Genomic DNA, 20,441 nt, shown 5'->3' with positions numbered 1-20,441 from the left:
TTGAGATGGTTTGGGATGAGTTGGACTGCAGAGTGAAGGAAAAGCAGCCAACGAGTGCTCAGCATATGTGGGAAATCCTTCAAGGCTGTTGGAAAAGCATTGCAGGTGAAACTGATTGTGAGAATGCCAAGAGTGTGCAAAGCTGTCATCAAGGCAAAGGGTGGCTGCTATGAAGAATTTAAAATCTAAAATATATTTTGATTTGTTTAACCCTTTTTTGGTTACTACATGATTCCATATGTGTCATTTCATAGTTTTGATGTCTTCACTATTATTCTACAATGTACAAATAAAGAAAAACCCTTGAATGAGTAGGTGTGTCCAAATGTTTGACTGGTACTGTATATACAGTTGAAGTCAGAAGTTTACCTTAGCCAAATACATTTAAACTCAGTTTTTCACAATTCCTGACATTTAATCTAAGTAAAAATTCCAAGTATGCTTGGGGTCATTGTCCATTTGGAAGACCCATTTGCGACCAAGGTTTAACTTCCTGACTGATTTTCCATCCTCATGATGCTGTCTATTTTGTGAAGTGCACCAGTCCCTCCTGCAGCAAAGCACCCCCACAACATGATGCTGCCACTCCCGTGCTTCATGGTTGGGATGGTGTTCTTCGGCTTGCAAGCCTCTCCCTTTTTCCTCCAAACATAACGATGGTCATTATGGCCAAACAGTTCTATTTTTGTTTCATCAGATCATAGGACATTTCTCCAAAAAGTACGATCTTTGTACCCATGTGCAGTTGCAAACCGTAGTCTGGCTTTTCTATGGCGGTTTTGGAGCAGTGGCTTCTTCCTTGCTGAGCGCTCTTTCAGGTTATGCCGATGTAGGACTCGTTTTACTGTGGAAATAGATACTTTTGTACCTGTTTCCTCCAGCATCGTCACAAGATCCTTTGCTGTTCTGGGATTGATTTGCACTTTTCGCACCAAAGTACGTTCATCTCTAGGAGACAGAACTAATTTCCTTCCTGAGCGGTATGACGGCTGCGTGGTCGCATGGTGTTTATACTTGCGTACTATTGTTTGTACAGATGAACGTGGTACTTTCAGGCGTTTGGAAATTGCTCCCAAGAATGAACCAGACGTGTCGAGGTGTACAATATTTTGATTTTCCCATGATGTCAAGCAAAGAGGCACTGAGTTTGAAGGTAGGCCTTGAAATACATCCACAGGTACACCTCCAATTGACTCAAATCATGTCAATTAGTCCATCAGAAGCTTCTAAAGCATGACATAATTTTCTGGAATTTTCCAAGCTGTTTAAAGGCACAGTCAACATAGTGTATGCTTCTGATCCAATGGAATAGTGATACAGTGAATTTAAGTGAAATAAGCTGTCTGTAAACAATTGTTGGAAAAATGAATTGTGTCATGCACAAAATAGATGTCATCACCAACTTGCCAGAACTATAGTTTGTTAACAAGAAATGTGTGGAGTGGTTGAAAAATGAGTTTTAAATGACTCCAACATAAGTTTATGTAAACTTCTGACTTCAACTGTATATACTGTATTCTATTCTACTGTATTTTAGTCATTGTCACGCCAACATTGCGCAATCTAATATTTATTTATTTCTTAAATACATTATTTTAATTTTAGATTTGTGTGTATTGTTATGAATTGTTAGATACTACTGCACTGTTGGAGCTCGGAACACAAGCATTTCATTACACCCGCAATGACATCTTCTAAATATTGGTTATGTGACCAATACAATTTGATTGGCTTTTGATTTTCTTGATTTGATTGGGGAAAAAAATCATTCATAAAAAAAGTTCATGGGATAAAAAAAAGTTTCAATATTTAAAAAATGTATTTACAATATTATATAACATCCCAAAATATATAAATACCAAATTATCAAAGAAGTGTGTACAGTATTTTTCAAAATGTAGCTTGTCTATAGCGTAATATACTTTATGTGTCTCTCTGGATTCTAAAATGTGTTTTGGTTATGTGTGATTGGGTTGGGTTGGTGGATCACAACTTTTAAGGTGCAAACACCGCCACCTACTGTACTGGAGTATGTGGCGTGTTACAGCCTACCTACATTACATTTTCCTCATTAGTCCTGTTCCACTTAGGAAAGTGAAATAGAACCTTAGACACCACTTCCCTCCCCCCACTACACCATGCAAACCCCAACCCCGTCCAGCCTCTCTAACCCTTTCACACAATCTCTCCCTGTCTACATCATACAGTTCACAAAATATCAACACATGCTCCACCGTTTCCTCCACTAAACAGTCATCACACAGATTGGTTTCATGTCTCCCTATTATCCACAACGTGGCATTCAAACCTGTGTGCCCAAACCGTAGTCTACTCTACACAACTTCCTCTGTCCTGTATCCAATACTCCCCACTTCTTCCTTTACTGACCGGTACATATGATAAAATTGCCTCCCCTTACTACTAACATCCCGCTCCCTTTACCAAAGATCAAGCCTTTTTGCCTGGATTAAGGACTTCCCGGCGGCCCAGTGGGACCTGAATAGATACCCCCTCTCCTCGCAACACTCTTAGCCACCACATCGGTCTTCTCATTACCCTCCACACCCACATGGGCAGGAACCCAGCAAAAGCTTACCACCACTCGCATCCTCTCCAATCCCATTAACAGCAACATCATCTCCACTAACAAATCAAATGCTAAGCAAACAAGTCTCCCATATCCCACCTGCCTGTCTTAAGTGGTTTCACCTCCTCCACCCATCTCAAACCTAAAGTCAAGGCCAGAAACTCGGCCGCATACACTGACACATAATCAGTTAACCGCTTACATACACTAACATTGAAATCTGGGACATACACCCCTGCCCCCACCCGACCACTGACTGGATCCTTTGAAGCAATAAATATCCGTAAAACTTTTTTAAACCGATTATATATATATATATATCTCTCCACACACCGTCTCACATCCTCACCCCATTCATAACCACATCTACACTTGGTTTTGGAAGCAGCCACAGAGGAACGTTCCCCAACACAATTGTCACCCTATCTCTCTCCCAGTCCATAATTCTATAACCTTCTGGCCGATTGTCCACCTGTACACCCTCTGCTTACCCATTCCTTGCTCCCAGCATTCCCCAGTTGCAGTGACCACTGGATGTCCTTCTGAACTCCCTTTTAACCTCACCCAGTACACTAATGCAAGTTTGTCCTGCCTTATTCTCAGTGGCAGTTCCCCACTATTCACCTGCAATTATTACCCTGAATAAACATGGTGAAATACACAGATAATCTTTTTTATTTTACCTTTATTTGACTTGGCAAGTCAGTTTAGAACAAATTCTTATTTACAATGACACCCTACTGGGTTAACTGCCTTGTTCAGGGGCAGAACGATAAATGTTTACTTTGGCAGCTCGGGGATTCAATCCAGCAACCTTTGCATTACTGGCCCAACGCTCTAACCACTAGGCTACCTGCCACTCCAATAAGCATTGTGTTGTTTAATATTGTCATCATTGATGATGAAGTAGAAGTCCAGCCAAGCTATTCAAGTTGTATTCATGTATATTCATTGCTGACTATTCCATGCCAGTGATGTTGTTGATTGTTTTTAGAGTAGACCAGGGCCAAGCTTTTATTGACCATTATTAAGTTGGTATACACTTGCATCGTTGAGGGCCATCACAAGAACTCAGTTGCTCCTTTAAAGGCCTAAAAGTAGCAAACTACAGGAACTATTTTATCATTATTCATAAGTCTATGTGAGTTCATGTCAAATCAAATCAAATCAAGTTTATTTGTCACATACACATGGTTAGCAGATGTTAATGCGAGTGTAGCGAAATGCTTGTGCTTCTAGTTCCGACAATGCAGTAATAACGAACAAGCAATCTAACTAACAATTCCAAAAAAAACTACTGTCTTATACACAATGTAAGGGGATAAAGAATATGTACATAAGGATATATGAATGAGTGATGGTACAGAGCAGCATAGGCAAGATACAGTAGATGATATCGAGTACAGTATATACATATGAGATGAGTATGTAAACCAAGTGGCATAGTTAAAGTGGCTAGTGATACATGTATTACATAAGGATGCAGTCGATGATATAGAGTACAGTATCTACGTATGCATATGAGATGAATAATGTAGGGTAAGTAACATTATATAAGGTAGCATTGTTTAAAGTGGCTAGTGATATATTTACATCATTTCCCATCAATTCCCATGATTAAAGTGGCTGGAGTAGAGTCAGTGGCATTGACAGTGTGTTGGCAGTAGCCACTCAATGTTAGTGGTGGCTGTTTAACAGTCTGATGGCCTTGAGATAGAAGCTGTTTTTCAGTCTCTCGGTCCCAGCTTTGATGCACCTGTACTGACCTCGCCTTCTGGATGACAGCGGGGTGAACAGGCAGTGGCTCGGGTGGTTGATGTCCTTGATGATCTTTATGGCCTTCCTGTAGCATCGGGTGGTGTAGGTGTCCTGGAGGGCAGGTAGTTTGCCCCCGGTGATGCGTTGTGCAGACCTCACTACCCTCTGGAGAGCCTTACGGTTGAGGGCGGTGCAGTTGCCATACCAGGCGGTGATACAGCCCGCCAGGATGCTCTCGATTGTGCATCTGTAGAAGTTTGTGAGTGCTTTTGGTGACAAGCCGAATTTCTTCAGCCTCCTGAGGTTGAAGAGGCGCTGCTGCGCCTTCCTCACGATGCTGTCTGTGTGAGTGGACCAATTCAGTTTGTCTGTGATGTGTATGCCGAGGAACTTAAAACTTGCTACCCTCTCCACTACTGTTCCATCGATGTGGATGGGGGGGGGGTGTTCCCTCTGCTGTTTCCTGAAGTCCACAATCATCTCCTTAGTTTTGTTGACGTTGAGTGTGAGGTTATTTTCCTGACACCACACTCCGAGGGCCCTCACCTCCTCCCTGTAGGCCGTCTCGTCGTTGTTGGTAATCAAGCCTACCACTGTTGTGTCGTCCGCAAACTTGATGATTGAGTTGGAGGCGTGCGTGGCCACGCAGTCGTGGGTGAACAGGGAGTACAGGAGAGGGCTCAGAACGCACCCTTGTGGGGCCCCAGTGTTGAGGATCAGCGGGGAGGAGATGTTGTTGCCTACCCTCACCACCTGGGGGCGGCCCGTCAGGAAGTCCAGTACCCAGTTGCACAGGGCGGGGTCGAGACCCAGGGTCTCGAGCTTGGAGGGTACTATGGTGTTGAATGCCGAGCTGTAGTCGATGAACAGCATTCTCACATAGGTATTCCTCTTGTCCAGATGGGTTAGGGCAGTGTGCAGTGTGGTTGAGATTGCATCGCCTGTGGACCTATTTGGGCGGTAAGCAAATTGGAGTGGGTCAAGGGTGTCAGGTAGGGTGGAGGTGATATGGTCCTTGACTAGTCTCTCAAAGCACTTCATGATGACGGATGTGAGTGCTACGGGGCGGTAGTCGTTTAGCTCAGTTACCTTAGCTTTCTTGGGAACAGGAACAATGGTGGCCCTCTTGAAGCATGTGGGAACAGCAGACTGGTATAGGGATTGGTTGAATATGTCCGTAAACACACCGGCCAGCTGGTCTGCACATGCTCTGAGGGCGCGGCTGGGGATGCCGTCTGGGCCTGCAGCCTTGCGAGGGTTAACACGTTTAAATGTCTTACTCACTTCGGCTGCAGTGAAGGAGAGACCGCATGTTTTCGTTGCAGGCCGTGTCAGTGGCACTGTATTGTCCTCAAAGCGGGCAAAAAAGTTGTTTAGTCTGCCTGGGAGCAAGACATCCTGGTCCGTGACTGGGCTGGGTTTCTTCCTGTAGTCCGTGATTGACTGTAGACCCTGCCACATGCCTCTTGTGTCTGAGCCGTTGAATTGAGATTCTACTTTGTCTCTGTACTGGCGCTTAGCTTGTTTGATAGCCTTGCGGAGGGAATAGCTGCACTGTTTGTATTCAGTCATGTTACCAGACACCTTGCCCTGATTAAAAGCAGTGGTTCGCGCCTTCAGTTCCACACGAATGCTGCCATCAATCCACGGTTTCTGGTTGGGGAATGTTTTAATCGTTGCTATGGGAACGACATCTTCAACGCACGTTCTAATGAACTCGCACACCGAATCAGCGTATTCGTCAATGTTGTTGGCTGACGCAATACGAAACATCTCCCAGTCCACGTGATGGAAGCAGTCTTGGAGTGTGGAGTCAGCTTGATCGGACCAGCGTTGGACAGACCTCAGCGTGGGAGCTTCTTGTTTTAGTTTCTGTCTGTAGGCAGGGATCAACAAAATGGAGTCGTGGTCAGCTTTTCCGAAAGGGGGGCGGGGCAGGGCCTTATATGCGTCGCGGAAGTTAGAGTAACAATGATCCAGGGTCTTTCCACCCCTGTGGCTAATGTGTTGGGTCTGACTAGACATGCGTAGAACCAAACAATAGGGCCACAGACTCAAGCTCATACACCAGTGGTTTGCAGTAGAAACTGTAAGCATTCTGTAAAAAAAGGTGTCAATTTGAGACATTACAAATGTGATAGTATAGGGATTTTCATTACAAAAGAATAACTAAATTGTTAGAAAATATACAGACAAACTGCAAACAGTAGCCTTTATTTAAACAGAGACCTGTCGTAGGCTGTAGGCATCTGATCTCAGCGTCATTCTGTCCTCCGCTGAAATTTTCCTGAATTGATTGTTGTAACAAGCAATATATCTCCTATACTTACTGACTCCACCCTAATAAACTTCCTCCACTGCAAAAACTGGCATTCAGTAAGCCTGGTATTTTGTTAAACTTTCATTTAAATCTCCTCTGGGAAAGTAAAATAAATATCTCAGGCAGGAACCCAGGCTATTATTGTGGTTTCCGGCATGAAATGTCCAGAAGTGGCATTAACCGCAAGGAGCTGTGCTCTACATGGCTCTACATGGCCTGTCCTCTAGACATCAAGGTCATCATCAGGATCCTCCTGGTCATAATCATCATTGGCATCAGGCTCGTAAAGGATCCGTCCTGAACCGGTGCCCGGGTGCAGAAGTGCTGACTTCCTGGAAGAAGACAAATGGGGAGAGTTCGATAAAACACCTCAGACAGTAGCAAGACGGCATGGATAGAAAAGGCATGGCAGAAAACAAAACCTCACTTCTCTTTACTGAAGACGAAGGGAAGCGGCAGTTTTTCTTTGGCCTCTCTCTGTGTATCAGACAGGCGCAGGTTAAAGGTCAGGTTGGCTGTTGGATCCACCTGGGGAAAACAAGAGAATAATACAATACCATTGGCTTTTTCCTTATCATTCTCACATTGTGCATGTCAGGAATCAATACAGGTGTGCTACCTCAGATTCGTCTGTATTCATCGGTGTGCTTCCAGGATGACTGCGTTTGCTCTGTATTGTAACTGTCAGGTCCTCATTGATGCTGAATATCTCCTCCTGTTAACAGACACACAACACTTCAATCAGCAGAAAATGGCTAAGACAGTTAAATTCTTCAATTCAAACCAGCAGCATTCCATGCTCCACTGCTCTTACATCTTGCATAAGCTTGCCCGACTTGGTGCGTCTTGTTATTTTGGCGAAGGCCCCTAGTCCTCTGGTCCCTGGGGCCACAGTGATGACTGAGGTAGCCAAGTGGCATATGCTTCCCACAGTGCCTCGCTGATGCAGGTCTGAGTGCAGCAGACCAATTACAGCTCTCACAACTCCACCTAAAGACGAGTGAATAAAGTGGAGCCTGAACTGAACCGGAGCCTAACAATTTCACTGACTTCAATGTACAACATGGCATCAATATAGATGCAATTGGAGAAACTTAGCTAACTTCTTTCTGCAGCGCTGAAATAAAACGGAGCTGGTCAAGTCAGAAAGACAGTGTTTATAAATACCATGACAAACCTTTTTTGAGAGCCTGAAGTTTCTGGCAGATAGCAGCAGGGTCGTGATGCCTCAAAATCCATGACAGAGAGTCAATGACAAGTGTCACTGCTTTGGCCTGAGGTGTTTGTTTGAGAAGAGTGCCGATGTCCTCTAGGGTAAACTGGTGGACCGTAAACGGTGAATTACCGGTCCAGCCGAGAGGGTCAGAGTAGGCATTGTGAAAGTGCAGCCTATATTCAAAGTCGGGGAAAACATGAGCAAGTTAATACTTGATCTCAAGAAATCTGCTTGTTGTGTTGACTCCCACCTAAAGGGAGTTTCTTATTTGTTTATAGTCACCTCTGTGCAGATGTTTTGTCCAGTCCATCATTGAGTTCCTCTTGACTAACTTCAAACCCCAATACATGGACCACTTCTTCCCTGAAACACAATATATTGGTATGACATTAGCGCACACAACAAACTAAATGAATACGAACTAGATAACAGCGGAAACGTTCATGTCACGGCTAAGTTATTTACCGTTTAAGTGCTGTATTGATGCAGCTTTTCAGGAGGTGTCGACCACAGTAATTCACAGAATCTGTCAAAGTAACGCAAAGGCAAAAAAAAGCAAGTCAGTTAGCTAATGTCTGTGGTTCTGAAAACAATGACGAATTTACCATCAGCAAGTATATTTACCTTGTATCAAAATGAATCCTCCCGCTTCTGTTCCTTGCAAAACTTCCAACAACATATTAACGTTACAGGCTTCCTAGCTGCCCAGGTAGTTAGCTAACGTTGTAGCAAGAGTGTCGGTTATTACGTGTGATTCCTCTTCATCCGCCTTCAAATATTGATGCAGCCCTACAAATCTGACGACAATTCTCATGACAAGCGTTTGTCAGCTGGACATAGATGGATCACCGAAATTTGCGTTTAGGAGAATAATGAAGTTGTACGATTGTATTCCATGTACAAGTCACGCAGCTCGTGCCAGGGAAAACTCAATGCTCCATAAGCATCCGGTTTGTATCCCCTTTCGCGCTTGCGCCTGAGCATGATGCCGTTCTTGTCTATATTTTGGTCATGACATCATTAATGTAGTAAATTAAACTTGATTCTTACATGATTTATACAAGCCTGCCTGAAAGATAACCTTGAAATGCGCATAGTCTAACTGACTCAACAACCAAAAATACGTATCTAAGTTAACTCGTTGATACTACTTTATATATACCCCTCTGATGGTCCCTGCAGGGGCCTAATGAAGGTTCTTATGGTAGATGCAGACAATTTGTTTTTCTTTGCGCATGTTTTCTGACATTGAAATTGATTCAGTAAGGGTCATTGTTAACTGTCAAAAGTTTAGAATTCTATTTGACCACATTTTCTTGCAGATAATGCTCGGAGAACAGGCATTACAAGTGACTTAGTGAAACGACACTGTGGTCTTACTGAAATTGGATGGTGTGGTGGTTGTATTTGGTGCAATAAACCATTTTTACATGTTTGCTTTACAGACCACTGAGTTAGATACAAATAAACCTCAGGTAGGTGCAATGGCACATGGTTAGTGTAGTTTTAGGGATTTATCGTCCGTCCTCATTAAGAAGAATATACACACATTAAACTACACTACCCAGCAAAGCGCAGAGCTGTCACTGCGTTGTGGCAACCACAAGGGGCTTCTGCAATCAGTTGACATCGCTGATGGCTCGAGGAGGCGCGCAAGGGGCTAGACGGAGTAGACGTATATTTAGTTAAACTCTTGTCGATTGTTGCTCGTGTTATGGAACAACGTCAACTTCATCTAAAAAATATGTTACCTGAATGCTTTTGTCCTATACAATGGATGCACCTGCTGCAGTTTTTCTCCGGTGACTTAGCTCGTTAGTTAACTAAAGTAGTTTTATTGCCAGGATTATGTATGCAATAGCTGCTGTGACGAAGAAATTAGCAATTAGCTAGCTAGCTAGCTATCTTGTTAATCGGGCTAATCGTAATTATTGTTGCATTTTTTTGTTGGTTAGCCCGGTACCTTGCCGGCTAAGATTTCCAGAAAACAAGCCAAAAAACTCCAATAAATTCGCTTGTCTTCGAAGAGTGGTGTTGACTACTCCGTTCTTGGCTAGGGCTTCTCCCGCACAGTCAGTAGTCAAGTCAGGAGAAAAGCACAGACGCTGTTAGCTACCTGGTAGCTACCATCACGGGCCTTGTTGCTGAGGCGACAATGCTTGAAATAATGTCTGAACACCAAGGTACGTTTAAAAGTGTCAGTTCACATAGTACATTTATATTGAGTTCATTGCTAGTTGGCAGACATTCTCGGTTTTGTTAAAAATCCTCATTCAGTGAAGCAACTGTTGGTTGTTCAATCGCCATGCTAGTTGGCTAGCAACGTTAACATTACCTGGCAGTTTACTAGTTAGCGAAGTTTGTTACATCTCTACTAACAGTCGAGAACGTCAATTAGCTTGCATAGTTATATACACAGTTATCTTTTTTATGCAGTAACGATAACTATATATATATATGCTACTGTACCTAGTTAGCACATGTTTGTTAACTAACCATGCCATTGGTAGCTAATGGTATGTTAACCGCTGGCTAGCTAACTAGAAGTTTGTGCTAAGCAAATGGAGCCATAATGTCTGATGCTTTGCCAGCAAGCTAACGTTAACATGTCTTGAATAGCTAACGTTAGTTAGCTAGCAAACAGTGCTCGTTGGTTAACAAGCTACTGTAACTAGTTAGCCAAATGCTGTTAGCTACCTAGCCATGTTCAAAATTCGGGAGGCTCCCACGCCATCGCAGCCGTGAGCTAATGTTGGCTCACAATGCATGTTTCACGTTTGTTAACGAGCTACTGTTAGCCAACATAGCCAACCATGGATAACTTAAACCGTATTCACTTTGCGTCACCCGTTAGTAGAAACTACCACGACAACGTTGTTGGCGGTAGTTGGCTAGTTTGTGAGCAGAGAAGGTATTCACTCATTTTTAGACAACTAAACGCTAGCTAGCTAAAAAGGCAATACGTTATCCTTGCTGACTGACGTTGCAGCACGAGGCTAGACATCAACTTAGCTAGTTTGCTACTTTTAGAATAGAAATGCCCCTCGGCTACGTTAGGTTGCAGACTTGGCGTTTTGAATCATTGCCTGGTTGTTGTTTCATTGCATGCTTCATTGCTAATGTTAGCTAGTTATCGTTATATTTCCTAGAATAGATACATCGCAAGGCCGAACAAAAATAGACCAACAGCAAGCAGCTAACAATACTTCACTGCCGATGGATTAGTGGAGATAATGAAGTATTTGTTTTTATACGTAATGACTTTGTTTACAAATCTGAACAGATTATAGTATAGTAATATTGTTTTCTTCCACACAGATTCGTTATTGAAGTGCAAAACGGATACTCTGGTAAATAGACTTCTGATGTGACGTTTACTTTAATCCCCCCTTCTGATCCTGTTCACAATTTTTGGGGTGTTGTATGCATGACTTATTAGCTTGGTTAATTTGTGTGAATGCCATTGTTTTTATCTCTTTAGCCTCCAGAGAGGAGAAAGAGGACCGTAGAAGACTTTAACAAGTTCTGCAACTTTGTCTTGGCATATGCAGGCTATATCCCCAATCCTAAAGAGGTAGGATAACTAGGCACACCAGGACATCCAAGTTACCCCATTATTGATGGTGTGTGTGTCTTTTAATAGGGTTTGAGAACTTACCACATTTTTAAACAACATTTATGACCCTATGCATCAATTATTGTTTGTCCTGTACTGTTTTCTTAATTTTTCTTCTGCTACACCTGTGGCTGTGTAGGAAGGTCCATGGTCGCCAGCGTCCTCCAGCTCCCCGCACAGCTCAGGGGCGTCAGGGGAAAGCGGGGGTGGTGGTGAAGGAGGCGGCGGCAGCTCCTTGGGGGCCAGCTGGGGAGACGGCGGCAACGACCTGCACACCATCCACACGTTTGTCCGCAAGGCCCGCGCCAACAAGGGCAAGAGTATGCGCCGGATGCACTCCGACAGCTCCCTGCTGGACAAGATGCGCCTGAAAGACTCCCTGTACGACAGCCAGGCAGGCAGCAAGGCAGAGCGCAAGAAGGACAAAAAGCTAAAAAAGTTGTCGATGGGTTCTGCCATTGGCGGCGGGGGTGAAAGCGGGAGTAGCGGCGGGGAGAAGAGGGCCCGTATCAAGCGCAGCAAAAACCCTAAGCAGGCCAAAGCCCTCAAAAAGCTTAAGAGCTCGGCCACCCAAAGTGAGACAGACTCTGAGACGGGCCATGCCCATCCCGGGGAGCGCCTGGTCCGAGATGACCTGACAGGGCACGGGGTCTCCTCACCAGGAATGCAGGGGCTGGCTAAGATTCAGGTGGAGGAGTCCAACCGGGAGGCAGAAATGAGCTCGAGTGAAGGCGAGACCTGGATCGCTGATGAGGACATCATGGTGGAGTCGGGTAAGTCATTTCATACTGACCACGCCGTGGACAAGTTGTAAACGCGAGTGCAGTAATCTCCTCACACAAGATGCATCACTTCAGTGTCGGTCTATGGCTGCAGTGATGGCTGGTAATATGCTTGGCATGTAATTCATCAATGTTAATGCACTGGTCTGTTCCGTGAGTTCTAAACCAGAGGCTCATACCTGGGGGTGTGTTCAGCAGGACACAATGTTTTGTATGCTTCAGATTTAAAAAAAAATATATATATGTTATGTTGAACAAGCATGCCTCTCTGACATGTAGAATAAGGAATCACGTCAGGGGAAACATTGTATTTAATGAGAAACAACTTGGTAACGATTGGTACTTTCTGGAGCTTGAGTCATCATGTAACCAATAAATAATGAATGGATAATAACTATGTAATTACTCTGTTTTCATGTAGTTTCTAAGTAAATAAGTAATTAGGGGCCCATTAAAATAAAACCTCAACAAAAAAAAACTGTTGAAGTTCCTCTCTCTTTGAAAACATTTGCCCCTGTTAGGTGCCCACTGAACCCAATGATATTCCCCCTCTTACCTCTTTTTTTCTCTCCGTCCTTCCTCACACAGGTGATGACTCTTGGGACTTAATCACCTGTTACTGCGGCAAGCCGTTTGCGGGGCGACCCATGATCGAGTGCAACCAGTGCGGCGTGTGGGTCCATCTGTCGTGCGCCAAGATCAAGAAGTCCAACGTCCCTGACATCTTTTACTGCCACAAGTGCAGGGACACTCGACGGTCGGGGCAAAAGAAAGATCCCTAAAGAGAGAGGGGGTGGGAGGGACTATATCCCTCCTATATCCCTTTTCAATCTACCCTATTTTCTGTGTTCCACTACAACATCCATATTCTTTTCTGCGATGCCTGCAGCTGATTGTTAATCCTCACCTGGACAGCAACTGTATCGTCAGTTTTCTAGGTGTTAATTTTTTGACAATCACTATCCTTACTTATTCATGTAGGTTTTTTGTCACTTTCTGCCTTTGTGAAAACTGGGCTAAAACAGGAAGACATTGGGGGGAGATCTCTTTATTATCTGTAACATACAAATAGATATGCTTCTCTTGCTCAGTATTCTTACTAAATTGAGATTTTTTCATTGGAATGTTAGACTCCCAAACAGATATCCATCTCCTGGTTTTCATGTTAAGGTCATAGCATAAGGTGCATGACAAGTTATAGAGAATTATTTATTTAGGACATTGATGGACAACTTTTCTGTCTGTCAACGTTCAAGGAAAAAAGCTAGTATTTTATAATGGTACATTAACTATTGTGAGACCCTCTGCAACCAGTAATCAATGCAATGCGACTGCTACACCATGACACAGGCACAACCCCCTTCTTTCTCTGAAAAGAAAACGGATACTCCTGATTATTTTTGTCCTTAAGTTTCTCTTTTTAGTGTTAGAAGGGCAGCTCTCGTTTTATTTGATTTGTTTTTTAAGCTACTTTTTTCTCGTGTAAGCTTTCGATTTGCGATTGTTTATGAATTTCTTTGTCTAATATAACACTCAGTACCTTATCACTGAGTGTTAAGCCCCTATGAGATGTCTCATTGGATGTTTTCAGATTCTAACAAATACCAGATCAAATCTGAAATGTTGAATCTATTCTATTGACATATGCAAAGACAGTTGGTGCGACAAGAGTGCACGTTTTAAAAGGCGAGCCCAAACGAAACACCCCTTTGAGGTCTTATTTTTCATTGGAAAGTTAATTTATTTAGTTTCAGCAACTGCTAAGAGCCTGTAACTCATAAACTGAGGGCTGTGCCGTAAAGTGTTTTTGATGCAGCCCATATCCAGAAGTATTTATTGATTTATTCACCCTTTCTGTTTTTTTTGTCACCAGACATCTGCTACAGCACAGCTTCATAACTTTTGAGTTCCCTCAGCATGACAATGGCGTCCTATGACTGCCCTTTTGGTTACGGTTTGACATGGCTACAGCCTTCAAATTCAATCTATAATGCTTGTTTTGTTTTATTTACATTTTGTGTATGTTGTTTTTCAGCAAAATACTTCTGGTTTGGAAATATGTCATTGTTGTGAACTGTCGTGGTGGGAAAGTTGGAGAATCGTCGCTTTACCTTGTCGAAGTGGCTCTAACATCTTTTTGCATGAATGGTTGTAAAATGTTTTTTTCATGTTATTGTTTTTTGGTTAACTTTTCAGAAAATGCTGGTTGACATTGCTCCCTAATCAGAATAGCATACAAATCTCTTCCACTCATGATCTCATTAGAAAAACAAAGTTGACTGTTTGTAGTGTACAGAAAAATCAGTTGATATCGGAGTAGTGGACTCGTGGCAGTTTATGTTGGTAGGTTTTACCTGTTTTTGTTGGTGGGAGAGTCATGTTTAGTCCCCAAAAAGCAAATGCACTCTCACCACCATCTTTCCCTTCGATTTTCTGTATATACCCTGTTCTTCGATGACTGTACATATGTGAAAGTGAAAAGAGAGGGGAAAAGAGCCAAGCAAATGCTATATTTTCGGCATCTGATATTGTTTTTCTTTAACTGTAGCTTGAAAAATAAAAATGTTTCTTTTTTGGGGGAGCACCTGTGTTGTATCTTATCTTTCCAATATATGCAACGTAGATTAATATATTGTAAGGAATGCATTTTATTGAAGTTAGGCACACATGATGTGTTTGTCATTGTACATACTTACAGAACCACTAGAGGGGGATGAGTCCCAAACATCTAAGCAGGTTAGTACACTAGTACAGCATCTTAAATATAAATAAATAGTTATAACATATTTGTGGGAGTGCATCTTTACAAAACAACCAACTAATTGGATTTGGATTGACTGTAAGACAGTAAAGTTAGTATTGGATGAGACTGAAGGGGTTGGAAGCTGTTATTGTTGCTCCTTCATTCAGCCTTCTGGTTCATCCTGCAAGACACAGATACACATTAGCTGGTTCACATTCTGGACAAACATCCTAATAAACAGATGGTATCCCTCCTTGTTCTGTGCTCTCACCTTTCTGTTACGCTGGTTGGACATAAGGCCGCTTCCAATAGAATCCAGAGGAACTGTTGCCTTCCTCCTGGAGTGACAGGAAGAGAAAGATCTTACATAACTCAGACTGGACTTGTTTCTTTGGTAGCTAAAGTGATGCAAGTACACAGCACTAATATAGCGCTACAACGTTACACTATTACATCAGCGGATACTCCTTGTCTCAACGTTGTTACATCATCGCCCACTGCTCCATTCTCTCACCTCTTGTCCTTGGGTTTGCGACGGTGGTGGTTGTGATGATGGACAGAGATGCGTTCCACAGGGGTGGGGTTGCGTTCCCCGGAGGTGGATATGCGTTCCAGAGGGGCGAGGAAGGTGGCAGACTGGAAACGACGTTCTTCCCAATCCCGGGTCATCTCCCCGGCGTCTCCGGGTGGCGAAAGGTTGGCGAGGTCAGAGACCTCAGACAGGTGTGGGAAGAACTCTTGGTCCAGCCAATTGACGTCCTGTGGACATGGAGGGGGAGGTTATTTTCAGACAAGCAGCATATGACAATGCAGTTCGTATAAAATTACCAATCTGTATTTATTTGAAACCTTGTTATTTTCATTGAAGTAGATGCACCAGTCACACAAAAGAGCAACTATCTATGAAAGCAATACAAGAATGGCATCATGGTGTTTCCAAGATGAAGGATATTTTTTGCCACTATCCATGTTTAAACTGTTTAAGAAAATCCACTGAGCATGTGTAACTTCCTTACCCGTTTCTGTCTCAGCATATCAGGCAGCAGGAAGGCAGACAGGTCTCCCAACATCAGGTAAAGTCCCAGGACAGCTAACACACACCTTGAGTAAAGCATCTGTATGGCAGACAGAAAATATTATATTTTAGACATTCATCAGTTTATTAGATGATGATCATCATTCTTTTGTTGACTTGATGTGTTGCGAAATAGGTAACACAATCCAAATATACCCAAATAAAATATATCCAAATAAATTCTGATACCACACAAAAACGTTCTCGTGAAAAAAACGCATGTAAAGATTTTCCACAATGTCAACGAAAGAGTGCAATCAAAGATGTACTCACCTTAAGACTTATCTGTTTTGTGAAGATAGTTGGTGCAAATGACTTAGTTCCTCTGGGTTGTTGGCTTCTGACTTCTCTGCAGACTGCTGGTGTTAAGGGTATTTGTAGGCATGCGGTTGGGGTGGGTTTATATTGGAGTAGGATGAAGGGGGGTGTGTGGGAGACTATGGGACTTCAGACGTGACAATTATATCTCATATATCTCATGCCCGGCCTCGCCATGGCTGAACTTGGGGTCAAAGCTTTTAGGCGGTTCAGGACTTTAGATAATTGCACATACGCGCACCAACATGCACGCATATGTACACACACGCATGCACACACTCATACACACGCACGCACACACACCACTCCACCACTTCCACCCTCCACCTTCCTCTGGACTAAGGAAGAAAGATGAGGTAATGATTAGGCCATCATTGGGGATGGGATGCTACAGTTCATTGTTTACACTAGTTCCAACTGGTTCAGACTGGTTTTCATCTGTTTGTGCTTATCGAGATAAGATTGGTAAAGATGTCATGTTTTCTTTATATCCTTATCTGCATATCTTATATTTCACATAGGGAAGACATTCGAAAGGACATCTTCATCTTGACATAATACAGTACTCTGAACAACTGTAGGCTATTGGGTTTTCCGGTGTTATCTTTACTATGGGATACTATATGATAATAGTGTTCTGAGGGACATGAATCATCGAGATCTATAAATCACTTGTAGATTTCTCCATCTTAGACTTACACATAAGCCATCACCTGGTCAGTACTTTGAGAAGACAGACGGACAGACAGACAGACAGGCACAGTGAGTGATAGCATCAGATCAGATGGATGTCTATGCTGTGTGTGTGGCCAACTGGAAAACCTGACTACCTCGTCTCGCCTAATTTCAGCATTGGATTGCGACCTCCAACCACCCACACACTCTGTCCATACACACAGAGGAGTATGAAACAAAGGGAAGACAGTGAAGGAGGGAGGGAAGGACAGAAGGAGATGGAGGAGGGGGTCTAAGGGCCTTGCATGGAGTGTATGCGTGGTCTGACACGTTTTCACTTTTCCTCTTTTCCCGCCCATGTCTTAATTATTTCTATTTCAGGGCCACTACAAATAACCTAACGTAGAGCCATGCTGATAGATCGCCATGCAAAAAAATCAACTGACGGGGCTGAATGTGGCCCTGCTAGGCCCGCCCGGGAGTCTGTCAACAGGGGCAGAGACTAGATAGGCAGCACTGATTACCTTAATTATCACAGAGCTATGGAGACACAACTCGTGGTACCGCTGGTCATTACCAGTGTGTGTTTGTGTGTGCGTGTGCGGTCGACTCATTCTAGACTCCTCCACCCAAATGTGTGTGATTGTGTGTGTGTTTAACTGTAAGTATGTGTGTGTGTGGCCAGCATGACGCCCCCCTGCTTCCCCACACCCGGCTGCCCTATAAGTATCCGGGATGACGGTGTGTGCAAAATTTAGAACAAGAGCTGATAAATCACAATGCGAAATTGTGGTTTAGGAGTCCTCCCCCTGAATTTTTAAAAACGTTTAATAATGTATTTCCTGCAATTCTACTCAGTTTGACATGACTTATTATGACTCTCTTGAGGAGTATTTTGAGGGGTATATGGACAGGTATTTTGAGGAGTATCTGAATGGGTATTTTGAAAACAGTATAAGTGGAAGAATAAGTGGAAGGCCACCCTCCAAACAGATTTATTTTTGTGATAACAGTTAACTTCCTGCATTTCAAGACATTTTGCCTTAGGGCAGAGAAAAAAAAAATTCCGTTTTGTAATGCTATTCCACACATTTTGTCATGAGTCAGAGAAAATGTTGCCGCTTTAAAGCCAATTTCATGCATTTCTAGTTTCTACACATTTTGCCATGGGTCACAGATTTTTTTGTTTCTGTTTTATAGCTCATCTCATACTATTTCTTCAACATTTTCAATGAGGATAAGAGAAAATGTTGCAGTTTTAAATTAATTTTCCTGCTACCCTTCACATTTCGACATGAGGCTGAGAGTTTGAAAGTAATTGTCCAGTGAAAGTCTCACTTTTAAAAGTTAATATTCTGTTAATAATGTTGTTGATTCATCCTAAACAAAAATCCTTGCTATTTCCTAATAGAGGATGATGTAATCCTCCTGAGGAGGATGAGCTGGCTAATCAGCGGTCTACTCACATTAATAGTTTTAATGACTGGTATAAGGCCACACCATTCTGTTGTTGGGGTACACCCACACCCTTCCAACACAGAAAAGCTACTTTTTAACATGCTTAATAAACACATTTGTAAGGAAAACTATGTCATATATATTGTAATTAATTATAGGTAGTATTTCATAGATATCTGGAAACACTGCACAGTTACTTTAAAGGTTGACGGTTTAAACTGTATAATTGATCAATACACGATCATACACGATCAAGTCATTTCATGCTTAAAACAAAACAAATGGATGAATATGATATGAGTCAACACATACTGGAGGAGTTACTGGCTAGCTACAATCAGCTTAGCTTACCTAACAAACTAGCTACACCATGACCGGAATGACACATCAATGAATCACCAAAGGCACACCCCATTTCTATTTGAAAATTGAGAAAGAGGAGGTGATGGACTGTTTTTCGTGCCCAATGTCAACCATTGAAGCTAATTTCCTGCATTTTGACATTGCTTATGACGTGTTCATAAACTACCTGGGGGCCCCTGTATAAGGGCACAATGCGAGACCCAGATGTGCGCACGGTAGGCAGATGGTTTGAGTCTTTATTTATTTATATTTATTATTAACCAAAAGGGGTAGGCAACAGAATGGTCATGGACAGGCAAAAGGTCATAACCAGTTCAGAGTCCAGGAGGTACAGAGTGGTGGGCAGGCTCGAGGTCAAGGCAGGCAGAATGGTCAGGCAGGCGGGTACAGAGTCCAGAAACAGGCAAGGGTCAAAACCGGGAGGACTTGCAAAAATAGAATAGAAAAAGCAGGAACACGGGAAAAACACGCGGGTTGACTTGAACATACAAGACGAACTGGCACAGAGAGACAGGAAACACAGGGATAAATACACCGGGGGAAATGAGCGACACCTGGAGGGGGTGGAGACAATCACAAGGACAGGTGAAACAGATCAGGGCGTGATGAAATATAGAAACATCTCATTTACATGTGTCAATACATGTTAGAATCACCTTTGGCAGCGATTACAGCTGTGATTCTTTCAAATCAATCAAATCATATTTGTCACATGCGCCGAATACAAAAGGGGTAGACCTAACTGTGAAATGCTTACTTACAAGCACTTAACCAACAATGCAGTTGCCATACCAGGCAGTGACGCAGCCAGTCAGGATGCTCTCGATAGTGCAGCTGTAGAACTTTTGAAGATCTGAGGACCAATGGCTAATCTTTTCAGTCTCCTGAGGGGAAATAGGCATTGTCGTGCCCTCTTCACAACTGTCTTGATGTGTTTGGACCATGATAGTTTGTTGATAATGTGGACACCAAGGAACATGAAGGGTAAGTCTCTTCTGGGTAAGTCTCTAAGAGCTTTGCATACCTGGATTGTACAATATTTGCACATTATTATTTTTATTTCTAAGATTTTCAAGCCTATTTAAATCAAAACTGTAACTAGGCCACTCATCAGGAACGTTCAATGTCGTCTTGGTAAGCAACTCCAGTGTATATTTGCCCTTATGTTTTAGGTTATTGTCCTGCTGAAAGGTAATTTGTCTCCCAGTGTCTGTTGGAAAGCAGACTGAATCTGGTTTTCCTCTAGGACTTTGCCTGTGCTTAGCTCTATTCTGTTTCTTTTTATCCTAAAAAAACTCCCTAGTCGTTGCAGATGACAAGCATACCATACATGAGGCAGCCACCACCATGCTTGAAAATATGAAGAGTGGTACTCAGTGATGTGTTGTGTTGGATTTTCTCCAAACGCTTTGTATTCAGGACATGAAGTTAATTTATTTGCCACATTTATTGCAGTTTTACTTTAGTGCCTTATTGCAAACAGGATGCATGTTTTGGAATATTTTTCTTCTTTACTTTCTTCTTTCTTTT

General features: G+C 42.8%; 3 protein-coding genes across 3 annotated transcripts; 1 reads left to right on the top strand and 2 right to left on the bottom strand.

Annotated features, from left to right (window-relative positions):
* Positions 1-6,543: 6,543 nt before the first annotated feature.
* Positions 6,544-8,857, bottom strand: elp5 (elongator acetyltransferase complex subunit 5). The gene is made up of 8 exons (XM_020491599.2): positions 8,506-8,857; positions 8,347-8,407; positions 8,164-8,244; positions 7,843-8,054; positions 7,480-7,655; positions 7,285-7,380; positions 7,093-7,193; positions 6,544-6,997 (listed from the first exon to the last, which is right to left on the bottom strand). Exons 1-8 carry the CDS (start codon positions 8,558-8,560, stop codon positions 6,889-6,891), a joined length of 891 nt encoding a protein of 296 aa, XP_020347188.1. The 5' UTR covers positions 8,561-8,857; the 3' UTR covers positions 6,544-6,888.
* A 609-nt stretch (positions 8,858-9,466) lies between these two features.
* phf23b (PHD finger protein 23b) lies at positions 9,467-14,861 on the top strand. The gene is made up of 5 exons (XM_020491598.2): positions 9,467-10,064; positions 11,200-11,231; positions 11,363-11,455; positions 11,637-12,270; positions 12,868-14,861. Exons 1-5 carry the CDS (start codon positions 10,037-10,039, stop codon positions 13,059-13,061), a joined length of 981 nt encoding a protein of 326 aa, XP_020347187.1. The 5' UTR covers positions 9,467-10,036; the 3' UTR covers positions 13,062-14,861.
* A 48-nt stretch (positions 14,862-14,909) lies between these two features.
* Positions 14,910-16,505, bottom strand: LOC109897074 (uncharacterized). Its single transcript, XM_020491597.2, has 5 exons — positions 16,371-16,505; positions 16,039-16,137; positions 15,537-15,781; positions 15,294-15,360; positions 14,910-15,203 (listed from the first exon to the last, which is right to left on the bottom strand). Exons 2-5 carry the CDS (start codon positions 16,135-16,137, stop codon positions 15,186-15,188), a joined length of 429 nt encoding a protein of 142 aa, XP_020347186.1. The 5' UTR covers positions 16,371-16,505; the 3' UTR covers positions 14,910-15,185.
* Positions 16,506-20,441: the final 3,936 nt, after the last annotated feature.

This window comes from Oncorhynchus kisutch, linkage group LG9 (assembly GCF_002021735.2).
Source record: "Oncorhynchus kisutch isolate 150728-3 linkage group LG9, Okis_V2, whole genome shotgun sequence".
Taxonomy (NCBI): Eukaryota; Metazoa; Chordata; class Actinopteri; order Salmoniformes; family Salmonidae; genus Oncorhynchus; species Oncorhynchus kisutch.
The sequence above is the reverse complement of the archived record's forward strand: the minus strand, read 5'-3'. Positions and strand labels throughout refer to the sequence as shown.